At 44.0% G+C, this 20,586-nt stretch overlaps 2 protein-coding genes across 7 annotated transcripts; both read right to left on the bottom strand.

Annotated features, from left to right (window-relative positions):
• Nucleotides 1-1,443: 1,443 nt before the first annotated feature.
• On the bottom strand, nucleotides 1,444-4,702 carry LOC4332425 (trifunctional UDP-glucose 4,6-dehydratase/UDP-4-keto-6-deoxy-D-glucose 3,5-epimerase/UDP-4-keto-L-rhamnose-reductase RHM1). Of its 6 annotated transcripts, none has more exons than XM_015775287.3 (4): nucleotides 4,570-4,702; nucleotides 4,245-4,434; nucleotides 2,317-3,900; nucleotides 1,444-2,221 (listed from the first exon to the last, which is right to left on the bottom strand). In XM_015775287.3, the coding sequence occupies exons 2-4, from the start codon at nucleotides 4,245-4,247 to the stop codon at nucleotides 1,769-1,771; spliced, it is 2,040 nt and encodes a 679-aa protein (XP_015630773.1). In that variant the 5' UTR covers nucleotides 4,248-4,434; nucleotides 4,570-4,702; the 3' UTR covers nucleotides 1,444-1,768. The 6 variants fall into 6 exon arrangements, with proteins under 6 accessions (XP_015630773.1, XP_066164675.1, XP_066164676.1 ...); XM_066308578.1 differs by having other exon boundaries at nucleotides 2,317-3,897; XM_066308579.1 differs by having other exon boundaries at nucleotides 4,310-4,434.
• A 4,856-nt stretch (nucleotides 4,703-9,558) lies between these two features.
• Nucleotides 9,559-13,275, bottom strand: LOC4332424 (UDP-glucuronic acid decarboxylase 6). Its single transcript, XM_015776625.2, has 13 exons — nucleotides 13,189-13,275; nucleotides 12,877-12,984; nucleotides 12,692-12,778; nucleotides 11,935-12,022; nucleotides 11,290-11,381; nucleotides 11,120-11,184; nucleotides 10,944-11,032; nucleotides 10,773-10,850; nucleotides 10,592-10,685; nucleotides 10,441-10,507; nucleotides 10,282-10,345; nucleotides 10,116-10,156; nucleotides 9,559-10,031 (listed from the first exon to the last, which is right to left on the bottom strand). Exons 2-13 carry the CDS (start codon nucleotides 12,970-12,972, stop codon nucleotides 9,840-9,842), a joined length of 1,053 nt encoding a protein of 350 aa, XP_015632111.1. The 5' UTR covers nucleotides 12,973-12,984; nucleotides 13,189-13,275; the 3' UTR covers nucleotides 9,559-9,839.
• Between the last annotated feature and the right edge of the window lie 7,311 nt (nucleotides 13,276-20,586).

Below are 20,586 nucleotides of genomic sequence, written 5' to 3'. Positions count from 1 at the left end.
GCATCGAGGTGCAAATTCTGATTTAAAATTTGCTATTGATATTTGATAGTTATTCAAGTCTTAACAGCATATGTAGGCTTTGGACTTCATTTCTTGGCCCTCCATCCATTGCCTTCTTATTCTGTGTGATGTTAGCATTGCAGTGGATCTTCATTTTCATTAAAAATAGCCATCAAACTCCTTTAGTATCCCAACTAGGTATGTCATGATCATGTAACTGTGCTGGGAAGATCCATCTATTATGCTCATGTTTCTGCCCTGCCGTTCAGTTTTCAACTGTTGCACTCAGTTTTCAACAGAAGGATCCATCCATCTTGTTGCTCATCAATAAGGATTTCTCAGTTTATTGATTATTTGAGTATCATCCAAGTGTTGGCCTACTTGATTGGAGGTGTTGAATAACAAATTTCATAACCTTATAAGAGGCAAATTTTGATGGCTGGCTCGATGGTCATGTTTGTCAGGCAATGTCAATGGCATCAGTTCAGTATTTTGGAAATGGTACGGTGTAGTCATCATTTAGATGGCATTAGGTTAACTGGAATTGAAATAATCGTTTAGATTCTTTGCCCAGATTCAATTACATAAAGCAAAATAGGTTTACTTTTTTTTTTTTTGGGTTTGCAATGTGGAAAGCTCCTAGGTGATAGATGTGGAAATTTCAATTTGCTCCTTCTGTTGTAATTGAGGCTTGAGGTTTATTCTGCGTTGCAGTTTTTTGCCCTCAAGCATTGCTGTCATCTGCTTGACTTCTTCCTTTGGTGAACATGTTTTCGCAGTGGCCTTTGCAAGAACAATGTTGCCAGTTAAATACCGTATATTGAATTGTGTTTGATGCGTCAGGCGTTTTCACTATGCTAAACTGCATCTCATGCGTGCCTAATTTGGTTTGTGCATTTTTGTTGCATGCGAGTCTTTTGTTTGATGCGTTGGCCATTTTTCACTATGCATACTTCAGGCGTGCCTAATGTGGTTGCTGCATTTTTGCGGTTCGCTTGTCACGGTTTCGATGGTAAAAGCATATGATGTAATTTGTAATTTGGTATCGTGATCGTGCAGTGTTGTACCTACTACCGTCGTATTTGACCATGCTTTGTCGATTGCGGCCTGTAGGGAAGTTAATGTTTAGTTGCTGCGAGAATTTTGTATACTGTAGCGCAAAATTGCAAGGCGACTAATCCCATTTAGAAACCACTTTAAGGTGACTAATACATTTAGAAATGAGACGATGCTACTGCCGATCGGAGCATCGGAGGATTCACTCACGCTACCGCCGATCGGAGGATTCACTCACGCTACCGGATCGACCGATGCTACTGCCGATCGGACGATTCACTCTCACGCTACCAGATCATCCGATGCTGATGCCGAACGGAGGATTCACTCTCACGCTACCAGATCGTCGGCTGCTCATCAATCAATCACAAAAGTTTTGAGCCCAAATTAATATGTAAGAATTGCCCTTTTTTAGATAGAGTAAGTAGTTCAAAGAGTACAACGTAGAGGTGAGATACATTCTGAACCACCGCACAAACCAAAGCAAAAAAAATAATATGCACATGCCGTGCACACGAATTGCTATGAATATATAAATAAATAGGTTAAGTATCGAACGGTATGTAGTTCACCTACATGTATCTTAACAAAACACCAGATATAACCAAAAACTACAAAAAAAAGTATGGTCACAACTGCATCCGTGCAATAACCTCCATAACTCCCGCCCGCGCTCGTAACCTCCATAACTCCCGCCCGCGCCCGTAAATCTTCAGTTAGCAGGAACCTTCCTGTTTGGCTCAAAAACATACTTAACCAAAGAATCCTTGATGGACAGTAGCTCGGGGAACTCGGACTTCAACTTCGATGCATCCATTTCGTTGTTACTTCTTGGTGCAACTATAACCTTGGCCTGTTCCTCAAGAGTGAAGTTGGTCCACTTGAAGTCGGGGTTGAGGTATTTCTTGTACATCTCCAGGATCTCGTTGTGGCTGACAACCCCAGGATTGGTGAAGTTCCATATGCCCCTGCAGTCCCGCTTCGCCATCTCAATGGAGATGGGCAAAAGCTCATCCAAAATTGTCATACTGTTGGGGATGTTTACCACCTTGTCATAACGAGCTATCTTTGTGATGAAGTTACGGGGGTTGCTCAAATCTGATGATATGGGCATCCTGACTCGAAGCGTACAGACGTTGTCATATTCTTGCAACAGCTCTTCAACCTGCATTACATCGCATTATAATAAAAGATACGTTAGTACCTGAGAGAAATAAAAGGATAGATGTTATAGTTCTTAAAAACACGACTTGAACGTACCATAGCTTTAGTTTTGGAATAATATGAACCAGTAAAGTTGGGCTTATCTTCCTCTTTAAAACCAATTCCTGATCCTTCGGGGTGCTTAGCATCATACTCAAATATGCAACCTGTAGCATAATTAATCATGAGCAAGCCCTGCTCACGACAAACATCAGCAAGGTTCAAGGTGCCAACAACATTGGTGCGGATAGTATCCTGTTTATGGGTCTCGCACCAGTCAACATTTGGCCTCCCAGTGACACCAGCAGCATTGAAAACATGAGTTGGCTTCACATTTCTAATGTCCTGCAAGAGCTGAGAGCGCTCTTCCAGGCGTCCTTTCCCATACTCATATGGAATCCCTTGCTTCTCACATATCTTACCAAGTAGACCACCAATCCATCCAGTCCTACCATATATCAAGAACTTGTATGAGGCCTTTTGAGGGGCACTGCTGGTGCTTTTGGCAGTGGCTGCAGGAACCGCAGTGCTAGATTCCTTAGCTTCATCTGGTGAAGTGGAAAGAGATTTGATCTCATCAGTCCAGTTATGCCTTTCAACTCCAGGTGTCATCAACATCCTTGGATGAGGGAGCAAGGCACCTGCGACATCTCCCCAGTAATCAGGATTGTTAGTGTACCATTCAATTGTTTTCTTCAACCCCTCTTCCCATAGTGTGCGCTCTGCCCATCCCAATTTCTTCAGCTTCTGATCATCCAAGAAGTATCTCTGGTCGTTGAAAGGCCTGTTCTCAACAAATCTGATGACCTTCTCGGTGTCCAAGCCAAAGAGCTTGCATATGTCCTTGGCCACATCAATCACCCTCCTTTCCTTCACAGTACCAATATTGTACACATGCCCAACCTCTCCTTTGTGAAGAACCACCTCAAAAGCTTCAGCAACATCCTCACAATACAGATAGCTTCTGACATTTGAGCCATCACCGTGAATGGGAAGGGGCAAGCCTCTCATTGCCAAAAGAATAAATTTGGGAATGAGCTTCTCAGGGAACTGATTTGGCCCATATACATTGTTGCCCCGAGTTGTAATCACAGGAAGGCCATAAGATCTTCCATAAGCCATCACAAGCATCTCAGCCCCAGCTTTTGTAGCTGAATATGGGTTTGTTGGAAGCAGCTGTGAGGCCTCATGGTTGCCAACCACAGCATCCTCATCAGTTTCTCCGTACACCTCGTCAGTACTCACATGAATAAATCTTCTAATCTGACCAGTAACCTTGCAGGCCTCAAGAAGGACATGGGTACCATAAATATTGTTCTTTGTAAACTCAAAGGAATTGCCAAATGAATTATCCACATGAGTCTGAGCAGCAAAGTGCATGATAGTGTCAATTGACTCAGTTGTGAGAAGGTAGTTCACCAGATCAGCACTTGCAATGTCACCCTTGACAAACTTGAAATTCGGCGATGGACGTGAAGGGTTGAGATTGCTCAGGCTGGAACAGTAATCGAGCTTGTCGAGGACAACAATCTTGTAGTGCGGATAGTTCCTGACTAGGCGGTTCGCCACATGTGATGCGATGAAACCAGCAGCGCCGGTTATAAGAATGTTCTTGGGCTCGTAAGCCGCCATCTTCGCCTGCTGATGTGTACAAAATGGCATCAGAAGAGTATCCTCACATGTGACGTCATAAAAGGCACCCCAAGACAGAGTTAAAATTATAAAAAGCAGATCTAGTTAACACCCATGGAAAATGAAGAAAAAACAAAAACCGCAACTGATCTAGTATCGATTTATTTGAGAAAAGGAGCGACATAAACATGGATCCCTGAGAGAGAGAGAGAGAGTGTGTGTGTGCGAAGTCTCTCTCGTAGTACCAAACAGCACCTCGGCTTCATGATCTAGCCTTCAATTTACCAAATAATCAAATTCTTCACGTTAAACAATTGTGATTGTGATATGTACTAACTAACGGCAATGCTCACCATGATCCACAACCAAGTAGAACGAACGAACGAACCACAAAACAACGGTGATCGGCACCACTCACCGCCTCCCCTGCACCAGAAAGGTAGACAGATAGATCCCTCTCCCCGCCGCAAACGCGGAATGCGCACGCACGAGAACCCCGCGCCACACCAGATCACAACGCACAACCGCACGGGCCAGCCAGATCTATCCCCCCCTCAAGGCGCCAGAACAAATTTCAGACGAGAGGATCCACGAGTCCAACCCGGCCGGGCGGGGCGATCCCCCGACACCGACCTAGGGAAAAAAAAACGACGGAGACGAAGAGAAGTGGGCGCTCACCGAGAGCAGATCGCGCGCGCGCACGACGGGATCTGGGGGGCCGCGGCGGCGTCGCGTCGGTGACGAGCCGGCTGGATCGGGGCGAGACGGATTATGGCGGTGGTGGTGGTGAAGTGGCGAATGGCTGTGATGCGGGAGGGGGAGGGGGAGGGGGAGGAGGGGAGGGGGTGGGCCTTAAATGCGGGGCGGGCCGTTTCGCCGCGCGTCCGGTACACGCCGCCTACGGGGCCTGCGTGGTGGTGGGGCCCGCGCGTCGGCGACCCGCGGGTGGTCGTGCCGGAGTCCACAGCACACCGGCCCGCGGCCAGTCCACCGCCAGACGAGGATGCGTGTGTAGCAGGGTAGGTGGGATGCGTGGTGGAAGCTGCCGGCCCCCGCGTCTTTAACGTTCCCTCGTCTCGTCCTCGTGCTGAACGGTGGTAGGTCTGGGCGATTTGATGTGTTCCTTTTTTTTCACGCTTTCTTACTTCTATCGGGTCGGGCCGGTTTGGTTCGAGGCTTAAATTGTTTTTACCAATATTTGACAATTTTAACAGTGTTTAGTGTCTATTTAGTTTGAAGCCAAATTTTAGCATGCCTTAGAAAATAGGACATTTCAATCGTTAACTTAGGCTATTTTGGCTTCAATCCAAATACAATTTTGCCTTGCCAAAATTAGCCATGCCAAAACTTGCTAAAATTTGACATCGACAAAAATTGGTAAGGCCAATTTAGGTCACAAACCAAACCAGCCCATCGTTTTCTTTCTACTGGTACGCTTCCTCAATTATAATGGTGCATTTAAATAATAGTAGATTTAAAATTTGTTGTATTCCTTTCACACTTTTCTAACCTATGCATCTCATTTTTCACATGTATGTTTCTTGAATTAATAAACGGTTTGTTTTTAAAAAAATTCTATAAAAAAACTACTTCAAAAATCACGTTAATTTATTTTTTAAAATATTATTAGTTAATACTACTTAATTAATCATGGATTGATCTACCGTTCTTTTTTTTAAAGCGTACCAACCCTTCCTACTAAACACATCGCTTTATGGGTTGTTCATTTGATCTGAAAATGAACCTTATCAAATTTTAGTATTGTATTTGATAAGATTGAGAAGTGTAAGTTATGTTAATTTGTTACATTTGTTAGGCTTTTGTTTAAGGAAGATCTAGAATGAGTAAAATACACCAACGATCCTTAAACTTGTCAGGAGGTTTCACTTAGGTCCACGAACTTGCAAACCGCACATCGAAATCCCTAAACTTGGTTTTGTATCATCTCGGTCCAAAACCGCGTTTGACTATGGTCTTGCCTACGTGACACGTCACGTGGACAATGACATGGAATTTTTTTTATTTTTTTCTCCCTTCTTCCTTCTTTTTTCTCTTTCTTCCTTCTTTTTTCTCGGTGCTGAGAGGCGGCACGAGGGGAGGGGTTGTCGCAGTAGTGAAAAAAGAAGGAAGAAGGGAGAAAAAAATAAAAAATCCATGTTATCGTTCATGTGGTGTGCCACGTAGGCAAGACCACGATCAAACACAGCTTTGCACCGGGATGATACAATAAACTAAGTTTAGGGATCTCGATATGCGCTTTGCAAGTTTTGTGAACCTAAGTGAAACCTCCCAACAAGTTTAAGGACCGCTAGTGCATTTTACTCATCTAGAATTATCAAATTTTAGTAGTGTTGTCAAGTTTTGATAATATTTTAGATTTGTTACCTTGTCAAATTTGGTGGTATTTTAGACTGACTGGTAGGGTTTATTCTAGGATAACTAGTAGGGTTTATTTTAGCAATAAAGTGAATAGACTGAGGTTGTGTTTAGATCCAAAGTTTTTCTTCGAACTTTCAACTTTTCCATTACATCGTTCCAATTTCAGCCAAACTTCCAACTCTGGCATGAACTAAACACAACCTGACTGGTGGTATACTGTTATCCTACATAGAAATCCTTCCTACTACTAGTTGCTATATACTTGCGTAGAAAACTATAGCTCACGAATGTTTACTATTCCTTTTTCAAGTCTCAGTTGGTGTTCTCTTTTATTACGATATAAATTTTATCTCGATTTTTGTTAGCACGTTTTTTAAACTACTATGTTTCATTTAAAAACTTCCTATATAAAAATTGTTTTAAAATATTAAATGAACGTGCAACTTAATTAATTAATTATGTGTTAATAGATTTTTTTACTGTATTTTCTAACTTCATTTTCAGAGAGGGGATTGTGGTTGTTTTAAGAGAGTTGTCCACGCGGTTAATTTACACAGATAACCGGAAGGCACGTTGCAGGCAGTTTGACAGTAGAAGATGGACGTATAGTCGCCACCGACATCGACCTATTCGGCGCTACTCATCGGACATGATACAGGCGTACAGGACACGTCGTTCGCGATGCACAGCAGCACATGTCCTTTGCTTTGAAATGAAGCATAGGATCGTTAGTTATTATTAGTAGGTACAGACTGTACAGTAGCATTTGGTTAGCATTCGAAACTTTGTTTAGAGAGAATAAAAATTCATTGATAAACAAACAATCCAAAAAATAGTATTATCAACGAATTGAAGTTCCATATAATATCATGAGGTCAGGTCACCGCTAGCTTAGCAATGCTGGTGTTGTGTCGGGATTGTGATGCGCTGTTGCAAGACGACTCCACCCTTTGGATCATGCATGCAACCAATGCTCCAGACCGTGCAAAATGTTGTTACTCCTAGATTTCCTTGCGCTGGGAAGCCGTACAAGAACAGCCCGGAAAGATTAGGAACAGTACAGGAAGGCCGCAGGGGAGACCAATCAGCTCTGACCTCTGAGCACGACAGCTGCTGATTCGTCCGTTTGTTTGCGGAAAATGCCAAGACCAGATTTTGTTGGGTAGCCCTAATCTTTTGTTACAGTATGTGGTTGTTAACCCGTACGTACGGTACTCGGTACAACCTACAACCTGATATTCAATTAATCAATCAAGCAGTAGCAGCTGCTCAGCTCTGTTTGTGCAAGTTTTATAATAGGAATGACTGCTATCTCTAAATTTAATTATATCATCTACATACTCCCTCCGTCCTAATATATAAGAACCTAGCACCGGATGGGATATTTTCTAATACTACGAATCTAGACATGCCAATGGGACATTTCCTAGTACTACAAATCTGGACATGCGTAGTACTAGAAAATGTCCCATCCGATCCTAGGTTCTTATATATTGGGACGGAGGGAGTATTAATTAAGAGGCAACGTATACAATAATTTACTTCCAACACATAAAAATCCAATTATTTTTTTATTGCTTCACTCTCACACCATCTCACTTTGTTTTGAAAGTTTATGTAAAGATGGTCCCTTGCGTAAGGGGGTGACTCATCCTATCTCTCCTCCGCCTCATCATCTAATCTTATGTTGCAACTTTTAGGGGTAGTATAAGAATTTCATTTATCTTGAACGACCAACGCCAGACGAAACGATGATTCATTGAATAGAGAAGAAAAAATTGCAAGGCTAGCACTCTGTAAGGCAGTAGTCGCGAAAGAATAAAACCACCACCTCGCACCGACAACACATAGAACCCAAGAGAAGGTTGGCACCGGACCAGTCACCACTAGATCAATAAAGTAGCTATAACCGAATCGCCCAAAACCAGGAATAATTAACTATTTGCCACTAGGCCCACATATCATAGATTGCTAGTGGCAAATTCTTAATTGCCACATCTTAAAAGTGGTAGAAAGTTAAATGCCCCGAGAAGGATGGAACCGCTCTTCCCCACAAGGCCCGCCAACATGGTTAGCTTGCATTAGCTAGTGTGTCATCATAAGAGGACAAACGTATAGAGAAAGCACAAACAAGCTATCTAAGAGAAGATTTGGCAAGAGGGCCTCCTAGACGACATCTCCATGGAGAAAAGCAGCGATGAGCAGTGTTGCATTCATCAAGGTCTCGAGGAGAACGAAGATAGGGTTTTCCCCCGACAACACCACCAGAGAGAGAGGGACATCTCGACAGCGCTCCTAAAAAGGTAAACGATACCGAAAATGTTATCATTGTCGGGCTGACAAAGCTGAGCTAGGTTTTACACCTGTCACCCTGCCAATATCAATCTGCATGCTCCATTGCTCTGCCACAGGCCATCCTCTGTCAGCGCGAGGACATTGTTGAACCAATATCGATCTGCATGCTCCATTGCTCTGCCACAGGCCATCCTCCGTCAATGCGAGGACATTGCTGAACCAATATCGATCTACATGCTCCATTGCTTTGCCACAGGCCATCCTCCGTCAGCGCGAGGACATTGCTGAACCAATATCGATCTGCATGCTCCATTGCTCTGCCACAGGCCATCCTCCGTCAGTGCGAGGACATTGCTGAACCAATGCCACATGCCATCCTCCGTCAGCGCGAGGACATTGCTGAACCAACGCCCCTCGTCTCTGTCAACGCGAGGACATCGCTCAACCAATGCCCCTCGCCGGTCAGCTGCCGCAGGCCTCTGCGGCACACCACCTTCACTGGCCTCCCTGATGCCACCACGTCCTCCCACGTCGTCGGTTGGGCAACCTCCCTGCTATCGCCTGCACTGACCTCCCAATGCTATCGGCTGGACCGTGCATAAAACTTAGGCCCTGTTTAGATTCTAACTTTTTCTTCAAACTTCTAAATTTTCCGTCACATCGAACTTTTCTACACACACAAACTTCCAACTTTTCTATCACATCGTTCCAATTTTTTCAAACTTTCAAATTTGGCGTGGAACTAAACACAGCCTTATAGTACTTGCTCCAAGCATTTCAGCAGCAGATTGGCAGTTTGACCCGCCCTTCACAAACAAATGCAGTAATAATACTGTAGACTAGAGATGTGAAATCACAACAATTAGTTTAGTTTGTGCAGAGATCGAAGAAAATTCTACGTTCCAAGCTGACGCAAAGAGATTATTTGAGGCCAAAGAGTTGGAATACTCAGCAAAGAAATAGGCAGACATGTGAAACGGTACTCAGCAGTAATAAAACAAACAAGCTAAAAATTCATCAACATTGCTATAATTGATTTAGGCGAGTACACAGGCTACAAACAAAAGTATAAAGAGTTCTCCAAAAGCGGTAATGATACAAATAGCCCAGCCCCGTATGACGATTCTAGTAACACAATATTTCAGGTGAACAACAAAGGTGTATCAGAATTTATTGGAACCCAAATTCCACAATGAACTGCGACACAAATAATGGTGAAACCCAACTATTAAGTATGCTCCAGTGACATCTTTCGCCAAATGCGATGCAGCAGCTTAGGCCTGGTTCTTCTTGGGCACTTGGAGGCGCTCCCGGAAATCATCTTCCATGAGCACCAAGCCATCACGCAGAACGATCTTGGGCTCCCACCCCAAAACTTCCTTTGCCTTTGTAATGTCTGGCTTCCTCTGACGAGGATCATCAGGAGTGTTCTCAGTCATTGTGACGGTAACCTCTGGGTTGATCAACTGCAAGGTAAAAGCAGGGAAACTTAGCATGCCATTCAGAAACATCCCATGGAATGATGTTCGGCAACAGGATATTCATCTTACCTCCTTCACATTCTCAGCAAGTTCCAGCATGGTGAATTCACCTACAACACAATATATTATGACCATTTAGTGACAAGGACGTGAAAATCAATTTCATTACCACAGGATTGCTAGTACAGATTACCACATGTAGAGAAAAATCAAACGAATGCAGAGGTAAATCTACCTGGGTTTCCCAAATTAATTGGTCCAGTGTTGTCCCCGTTCATCAGCTTAATAAGACCATTAACCTGCATTAAAATGGTACCAGTGATGATGTGATGCAATGATATATCAAAGTTTCAGCCAGCTATTAATTAATGACATTTCAAAAGGGGTGACAAACCATGTCAGCAACATAGCAGAAGCTCCTAGTTTGTGTTCCTGGCTTCTGAACAGTCAGGGGCTCGCCACTGTAAAATTATGTATGAAAATAAGCTCCAGGACCAACTGGACACAACCTGAGAGAATGTTGAAAGAAGTTCAGCGAGCATTACCGTACGGCCTGAGCAATGAAGTTACTAACAACACGCCCATCATCAATGTTCATCCTAGGTCCATAGGTGTTGAAAATCCTGGCAATTCGGATCTCTACAGAGATAGATTGGAAAATACTTATTAAGGAGAACTACAATCCAGTACATCACAAGACAAAAAGGTATGAACTAAAAATATTACCAATGCCATGCTGCCTGTGATAGTCAAACATCAGTGTTTCTGCGACACGCTTACCCTCGTCATAGCAACTCCTGACTCCTGATGAAGTAAATCAATTCAAGTAAGTGAACTTTGCACTAGATTAAGAAAATATAGGATAAATGTAGTGTATTTGTGATAGAACAGACGTACCAATTGGGTTAACATTTCCCCAGTAGGCCTCTGTTTGAGGGTGCTCAAGCGGATCACCGTAAACTTCAGAGGTCGAAGTCAACAAAATCCTGCAGTACAACATAAAAACCTCCCTTCATTATATAGTTCTCATAAGTTGCATAGGACAAGTTAATCAGCATTAAAAAAACACCAACCTAGCTCCAACTCTCTTGGCAAGTCCAAGCATGTTCAGGGTTCCGATAACGTTTGTCTTGATGGTCTGTACATGATTATACATCCATTTAAATATCAGAACAGGACATGAACAAGATTTGTATTTGAATAGTTGGACTTAACAGAGTTATATATATAATAGAGACTGTACCTTGACAGGGTTGTGCTTGTAGAAGATTGGTGAAGCAGGGCAAGCAAGGTGATAGATTTGGTCAACCTCCACAAGCAGGGGCTGGGTGACATCTGAAATGAATAAAAAAAAGGTCAAAATTTTAATATCTCACAATAATATACTTTTGAAGATACGATAGAACTGATCGCAAAAAAAGTTTAGTGTCTTAAGTACACTACAGAATCAAGATGAGCACAGGATAACATCTATCAGCCTGTTTTCATGGTTGGGCCAAACACCCTTTTTCATAAGTCATAAATATAACTATATAAGCATGAAAGCATACACTTTTGTTTGGAAGTTGGAACAGAATTTACCAATAGAAAGTCACATAAACATACTCATAATCTAATCTAATAAGATAGAAAGATGAACTTGACTAAGAGAGGTTCAATGACAAGTGCAGAAATTCCGTACATTCTGTTGAACAGACAACTCAAGACTGCATTTGTGTAAGCATTGACTCAAAGCCAAAATTATAATACGGTGCTTTGTTTGTAATTTACTAACCAAGATCTATAGTGTTTCTCAAATTTTGAACGAAAAAACTTGCTAGCAGTAAAACTTTATTACTAGTATGTAACAATAGTTCATGAACTAAATGCACTGAGAATGTAGCAATACCATGACGGATTAGCTCAAATCTTGGGTGTCCGATCCACTTCTTCAGGTTGTCTTTTGAACCAGTGAAAAAGTTGTCTGCGACAATGACCTGAACAGAAAAGAACACATGATCAAAGGCCCGCACTTTCTCAGCTAAAAATCTGCCAAGCAGTCACACAAGGCAACAATGCAACATTGTTGAGTTCTACAAAGTACAAACTCTTGTGAATATGAAGCATATGCACTGCGCAAGAAAGATCTCAAGCCTTAGCATGGTACTCTGCTTATCATGGATGAAGTACTAGCAGCGAGATCTCTACAACATTGCTACTGGATCTTGGATTAACTCTCACATTCTCAAACAGATCCAAAGCTAAAGCTCAGGGCATATAATGAAGTACTCCTAGCAAGATCCCTGAAGCATTGACACTGATATCTATGATCTCTCTCGTTGTGGAAAACATTCTCAGGTAGTGAGACTCGAGAGAAGCTTCAAGCTTAAGTTTCAGACATAAATGCCCCAACCCCACGCCATGCAAAACGTAGCAGAAAAGCTTGCACCCCAGAGATCTGGCAGAAGCATCTCCATTCATTACCGTTTCTGATATAGATCTCGAACCCTCAGTCCCTAACTAGATCACTCAGATCTAGCTACTGTTCCTCACAACGGACGGAGCTTGACCTCACCGACCGGCACAAGTCAATGCCACAAACCCCCCAATAGACAAGCAAGCCGAACAAAAATGAAACGGATCGTACTACAGGATCTCATCCGTACCTCGTGCTTCTCGTTCTCCATGAGCTTGTCGACGAGGTGCGAGCCGATGAAGCCAGCTCCGCCGGTGACGAGGATCCTCAGGTTCGCCTGCACACACACACAAACACCCACGAACAATCAGACCAGGTCGAGCGATCGGGCCACGTATACGGCGAGATCCAGCGATCGGATCCCGGCAAAATCACCTGGAAGAACTTGGAGAACCGGAGCGGCGAGGGCGTCGGCGGCGGGCGGGTGGTGTGCTCCCCGTTGCTGCTGCCATTGGCCTCCTTCTGCGCCATCCCGTCGAGCACCTGGTACGCACAAAAACGCCACAGATCCACCGTCACCAACACTCAGATCGTCACAATTCCCCCCCCCCCACCCAAAAAAAAAAAAAAAACCAACACCACCCAAACCACAAAATCGAAACCCCCCTCAACCCCACACACGCGATCGCGATCCACCACCACGGAGATGGATCAAAAAAAAAAACACGGGAGCGGCGGAATGCTCACCCTGCCACTCGGGAGGGAAGGATTGGGGGGGAGAGGAGAGCAAGCTTGGAAACGGCGGGTTTGAATCGGATTAGACCGGAGGCGGACGAGGAAGAAAGCCTCCCAGATCTGAGCCGTATTTATAGCAGCACCCCTCCTCTCCCCTCCTCGCACCACGATGCAAGCAGAAGCAGCGCGCACACGCACAAACACGCACCGACTGCTACCAACCGGGCCTCGCTCGCGCTGCCCCTGATCGATCTACCCAACTCCACAATTAATTCCTCCCACTCCAAAAGCGAAGCGAGATTTGCAAAAAGAAAGAAAAAAAACAATCTGGTGACGATTAATTAAAAACGATAATCCGTGCAACGCAGTGTGACAGGTGACAACGGCGAGCGCTGGCTGGCGCTTCCAACGGAAGCAAAGGTTAGCTGGTGCGGGAGGGACTCCGGGTCGATGGCGACAGCTCAGCGAGCCCGAGATCTGGACGCCCGACCCGAGCACCGCCCCGAACGAAGGTTAATCCCACTCGATAATTACCTCGGTTAGGCCAGATTAGGTAGCGATTTCCCCGGTTAAGGGCTCCTTAGATTTGGAGGAAAACACAGGAATTTTAGAGTATTTCAATCCTATAGGAAAATTTCCTATAAAGCCCTTTAAAACAAAGGATTAAATCCTATCCAATTCTTTGAAATTCATATGGAATGGACAATCCTATAGAGATTTTGGAGGAAATTTAGGGCCCCTTTAAATCAAAGGATTTATGTAGAAATTTCATAGGATTTAAATCCTATAGGAAATTTTCCTATTTGGGCCTTTGATTCAAAGGATTGAAGCTTTCCAAATCCTATGAAATTCGTATGGAATGACACATTGCATGTGGATTTTGGAGGAAATTTAGCAAGAGCTCCAACCTCTTGGAAAATTTCCTTTGAGTCTATCTCTCTTATCCGATTCCTGCGTTTTTCCTGCGCTCCAATCAAACGACCATTCATGTGTTTTTCCTGTGTTTTGCAATCCTCTGTTTTACACTTCAATTCTTGTCAGAATCCTGCGTTTTTCTTATTTCTCCGTTTTTTTCTACCCTGCGATTCAAAGAGGCCCTTAGCAAGAGCTTCAACCTCTTGCTAACTTTCCTTTAAGTCTCTCTCTCACCGTTCAATCAAACGGTCATTCCTATGTTTTTCCTGTGTTTTGCAATCCTCTGTTTTAAACTTACATTCCTATTAAAATCCTACGTTTTTCCTATTCCTACGTTTTCTCAATCCTGCGATTCAAAGAGGCCCTAATACTTTATAATTATCTCTGCGAGGTGGGGCATCGGTGCTCAGTTGTTCACCGGTGGTTAAGTTGTTTAGGACCGGGGGATGGGCTGGTACCTCACTGACATGTGGGGCCCGGGAAAATTGACTTTTTGGGTACGGGCCGGCCGGTCGGACCCGGTGGCGAAGGATGTCGGGTTCGGAGCACGGAGAAAACGCAGATGCGGCGGTGCGCAGGTGGTGGAGCCGCGAGGGCGCGAGGCTCGTTGTTGGATCGCTGTGTTGCTTGCGACATACGCCGGCGAGCAGGGGAATCATTTCGTGGGCGGGGGAGTTGGGGGGCAATGAGACTCGCAGGCACGTTGAGAGAGATTATGATGATGACCATCGACTTCATCATCAAACCTCTGATAATATCGCGGTGCTTATAATTTAGAGCCTGTTTAGTTTCTAAACAATAATTTTTCACCCTGTCACATCCGTACATGAAGTATTAAATATATAAAAAAACTAATTACACAGATTACGTGTAGATTGCGATACGGATATTTTAAACCTAACTGCTCTATGATTTAACAATATGGTGCTACAGTAAATATTTGCTAATAACAGATTAACTAGACTTAATAAATTCGTCACGTAGTTTTCAGACAAAATTTATAATTTATTTTTATTATTAGTCTACATTTAATACTTTAAATTAATATCCATATAACACGCTAAAAGTTTTCGTTCGCGCACTGAGTTGTTGTAGTCCAACACTCCAAGGCTGCACCAAAAAAGCCCTCAACTTTTTCTGACAATGCCGCTGGGTGGCTACACATTGCGCTAAAAAAGCGTGGGGTGAATGGTGCTGACGTACGCACTGTTGGCGTAGCTGTATTATTTAATTAATTCCTAGCTATCTTTTGTTGATGATTAGTAAATGTTTAGGCTCTTGTATATCAGTGTATGTCTTTCATTATGGATTAAATTTTGGGAAATGGAGTTGTTGATCTTTGATCCGCTGCTGCTGTAGTGATGTATTGCGTGATTGCGATTTGCGTCAGTGTTTACATGCCTTGCTCGCCTGAACTTCACGCATCCCCAATCTAATCTGGGGAATTTAACTATTTACTACTTTTAGATTTGGCAATTATCCAAATACCCCTCTTAGATTTACGCTTAATAATTTACCACTGGAGATAGATGATTTCTTAACTATTTGTCACTCTTGCCTACGTGACATGTCATCGTGGTGTGCCCGTGTGGAAATCAATGAGGACCCTACCCGTCAGCCCCTCCCCTCTCCTTTTCCTCCTCCGGCCGTCACAGCCTCCTTCTCCAAATCTTAGCGACGAAATCAACCAGCGACGCGGCAACGTCAATCGTGGCATCGGGGCATCGAAGGTGGACTTCGCAGGGATTAAAAAAAAAGGAGACAAAGGTGAGACCAACCTAACGATGGCCACGGCTCTGGCGAGACCACCCTGCGTCAGTGTTGAGGTTCGGCTGGTGGTGATGAGGTCGACGGCGGTGTCGGTGTTGACCTCTCCCTTGCCTTCGTTGGCACTGAGCGAACGCAAGGCCGCCCCGTACGCCGCCGCAACAAGGGAGGAGGCGATGACGAGGACAGGCACTAGGACAACACAGTGCGCCATCGCCGCCATGGATCAGGTCCTTGCTCACCTTACCGCAGGCCGCTCCTCCCCGTGCACCTCCTCACCGTCGAGAGCTGCGCGAGGTCCGCCTCCGACGGCGCCGCCGATGCTAGCTTGCTTCCGCTGCCAAGATCTAGAGAAGGATGAGACTTGGCAGCCGGAGGAGGAGCAGAATGAGCGAGAAGGGGCTGACGGGTGGGGTCCATGTTGTTTTTCACGCGGGCACGCCACGTATGTAAAAGTGGAAAATAATTAAGAAATCATGTCTTTCCTTTGGCAAATTATTAAGCGCGAGCCTAAGAGAGGTATTTGGATAATTGCCAAACCTAAAAGTGGCAAATAGTTAAATTCCCCATCTAATCTAGAGCCACTCGAGTAAGATTGAGCCACAAATTACTGTTAGCCTCTTTGATAAGCTACAGAATTAATGTGTTCCGCAAAATGAAAATAAAGTTGCTCCTCTTTTGAGAGCTTTGAGCTTGATGGGCTAGCTACATAAAGAAAAAACTCACTTGGTAGTAAGTTTTTAATGGACCTGGGCTGGTAATGGGCTCTACGTTCATTACTCATTAGCAACGAGGTTCCATCGAAACGAGTATGATAGTAACCAGTAACCAGCCGGCCGGGCAGGCCATAGCCTGTTTTACATTATTTTCCTGGTTATTACAGACTTACAGTATAAGCAAAAGGTCAACCATCCTCATCAGACCTTAGATGTAAACATGTGCAAATTAGCAGTTGCATGCAGAGAGACAGATTATCATATGGTTCACGTACTGCCAAGTTGCTTTGGTCTCGGTACCATTAGTCTTATATTTTTCTTTCATCTGGTTTCGGAGGAGATCTCCCCTTCATCCTTCGAGACCTGCTGATGGGCTGCTCTTCCGTCAATGAGCCGACCGGCTCGAGCTCAATACAAGCTCAACTCGAGCCTGTTAACCTTTGAACTTCTAGCCAGATTCGAGTCGAGCTCGATCAGCTCGACTATATATCGAGATTGGTTCATAAGTAGTACAACATATATTTCAATGATAATCTCTTAAAAAATAAATACTCGATCCCCTCTATTTCATAATGTAAGACTTTTTAGTATTGCCCATATTCGCTCATATATGTAAGTCTAGATTAATTAACATTTATATAAATATAAACAATTCTAGAAGGTCATACATTATAAAAATTGAAACGGATGAAGTATATAATACCAATACAAGCTATTTCATTGTGTGCGTATATTATATCATATTTAATCTACTAGTTTATTAAAAAAATAAAACTCATATATTGTTAGGCTCGTTATGAGCTAAAGCTTAGCCCGATAAAGCTCGTGAGCTTTGACAGATGGCTCGGATTCGTCTTGTCTAGAGCTCGAGCAAAACCTACTACGAGTCAAACTCCCTAATTGGGAGTATCTTCTACTGGATCCCTGCTTGACTTGGTTACCAAGGCTGTGTTTAGTTCGTGTGCTAATTTATTTTTAAGTACACGGACACACATTTAAAGTATTAAATGTAAACTAATAACAAAACAAATTACAGATTTTACCTGCAAACTCCGAGATAAATCTATTAAGCCTAATTAATCCGTTATTAGCAAATGTTTACTGTAGCATCACATTGTCAAATCATAGCGTAATTAGATTCAAAAGATTCGTTTCGCAATTTACAGTCGGACTGTGAAATTAGTTTTTTTCGTTTTTATTTGATGCTCCATACATATGTACAAACATTTGATATGACGGAAAAATTGGAGTTTGAAAAAAAAGATTAGAATCTAAACACGGCCCAAGAGAGCACAGCCTGCTGCCCACAAATCTCCCGTAGAATTTGCAGAAGTTGGGATTGATATTTAGGCAGACCCAGATCCATTCGAGGTCGCCCACTGGATCGTATTGATCGGTCAACCACACTATCACTGGTACTAATCCCGGCGTTAGTAGATCTCTGGATTTTATTCCATTGCCTGGCTCATGCATCGGACGATGCGCGGCGCAGCGCTGAATGCTGGGTGTACTGCCTGTCTGCTGCCGTCGGTGGATGGAGCAGGTCGCTCGTCGCTGCTGTTGCTGCAGGTAAGCCGCATCCACAATTCCACATGGAGAGAGGACGACTAAATTAAGTATTCAGTCGTCATTAGGTGGCAGCCAAATAGAATTAATAGAAACCCGAACGAGCTCACGATCCGTTCTTAATTCATCATCGAGAGAACGACGACCAACCGTCACGTTCCTTAATACAAAGACGTGAGAGCATTTCGCATGTTCCCTTACAAAAGAGAAAAAAAAAAAACGACCAATCGATCTTTGGCATCAACCTCACCGTGTCGCCGCTGCCGGCGTCGCTGCTCCGACGTGCACGCGTCCTGTCCTGTATAGGCTGTCGTCCAGTTCTCACAGTACTAGCAGTAGGCCAGTAGTTTGGGCCGCCATCTGGGACCAATTATGAATAATACATCAAACGATATGTTAGTGATAAAAAGTTAATTTATAATTAAAACTTATATATATATATATATATATATATATATATATATATATATATATATATATATATATATATATATATATATATATATATATATATATATATATGTATGTATGTATGTATATGTATGTGTGTATATATATATATATATATATATATATATATATATATATATATATATATAATATGTGTGTGTGTATATATGTATGTATGTGTATATGTGCGCGCGCGCGCGCGCGCGTGTGTTCTTAATGACTTAAGCGTTAATGTTTAAAAAAACTACGATATAAAAACTTTAAAATTAAGTTTTAAGATTTAAATTCTAGCATCGATGATATATATATATGTTGTAGAGCAAAAGATATGGCCCATGATCGTCGATGGCTGCCGCATGCGTCGTTACCTAATCTTAAGCTCTGTGGAATACAGATTGGGCGTGTACTACTGGTTGGTTCACTTTCCACTAGCTACAGTGAGCCGTGGCCATCGGCCGAACTGATGTAGAAAATTAGTCAAGGTGTAATACCGTATAACTCAGGGATGGCAATTTTGCTCATGGGTCCGGGTATCCGCGGATACCCGACCCAATAGGCATGGGTGTGGGTGTGATTTTTTATCCGTGGATATGCCCGCCCGATACCCGAAGACATTGTGGGTAACAGTCGGGTTTCATTTTTTACCTGTCGGTAACTCATGCCCGACCCGATACATATCTATTAGCTAATTTCAACTTATCTCTTAATTTTTATACCCATTTCTCTTGGTTCATTTGTGATACTAACTAATAATAAGTTGTGATGTAATTCAAATTATTGTCGATAACTAAAATTTGGTAAATTGTTAATTTTATTTCTCTTTGTTAAATTATCTATCTTTCGAATTATTATTTATGTGAGATCCATTGGGTACCCGCCGGATATACCCGTGCCCGTCGGGCATGGGTATGGGCACGGAGTTTTGTCTGCTAACTCTAGTGGGTAGGGTTCGGGTGGGTGACGACGGGCATGGGGTCGGGCATGGTTTTGCTCTACCCGTGCCCGACCTGACCTGCTGCCATCCCTAGTATAACTGATCGATACTGCACACAACGCAAGTGCGTGCTAGACAGTGGACACTGGTGGGAGTGGGGGAACCTATTTCCGTATACACAGATGCAATGTGACACTTCTATAATTTATCCCTGCTTTAAAACTTCTTAGTGTAACCTTCTCCCTTTTTTTCTTCTACAAATTGACCAAGTGGCATCATGTATTTACTAAAGTACACGGCCAGTCTTTAAAGTTGGAGCGAGGTGTCACTTAGGTCATGATCTTGAAAAATTGACCGGGTTGACTGGCTTACATGGCCGTCCAGAGTGACAGCATATTTGCATTTCATCCCCTTGGGATCCGATCCAACCCTTCTTCCCTAAATCTTTTTTTAGTGTGATTTCTATGGTTTGCGGTTGCGGGCCGATTGGGGTGGCAGTGGAAACGCGGCGGCGGCAGTGACGACGACAATGACGACGAGGAGGGAGGCGGGTACAACGGTGGGTTGGCGAGCATGCGCAAAGAGGGAGAAGGGAGGCGACTGGCGGGGAGAAGGGCGGGGGACGGCGGCCAGCCCTTCTCGCCATCGCTTGTTGTGGCCGCGGCGGGACCTGCAAGCGCTAGGCGAGCCGCCTCAAGTACCCGGAACTGGCCGAGTCGAGGTCGCCCCAGGCGAAGGGAAGCGGAAGGGCGAGTAGGGCGGTGGCAGCGGCTGGCCAGCGAAGCGGGGCGGCGAGCGGCTTCTAGGGCTCGGCGGTGAGGGCAAGATGGTGTCGGAGAGGGTGAAGGGGACGGTGAAGGGTTTTGACGCCACCAATGGGTTCGGCTTCATCACTCCCGACGACGACGGCGAGGACCTCTTCATCCACCAGTCCTCCCTCAAGTTCGACGACTATCGGAGCCTCAATGACAGCGATGTCATCGAGTTATCCGTCGGATCCGGCAACGACGGCCGCAATAAGGCCGTGGACGTCACCGCGCTAGGCGGCGACACGCACACCGG

Source organism: Oryza sativa, chromosome 3, assembly GCF_034140825.1.
Source record: "Oryza sativa Japonica Group chromosome 3, ASM3414082v1".
In the NCBI taxonomy this organism is placed as follows: Eukaryota; Viridiplantae; Streptophyta; class Magnoliopsida; order Poales; family Poaceae; genus Oryza; species Oryza sativa.
This window is presented reverse-complemented; position numbering and strand designations above follow the sequence as displayed.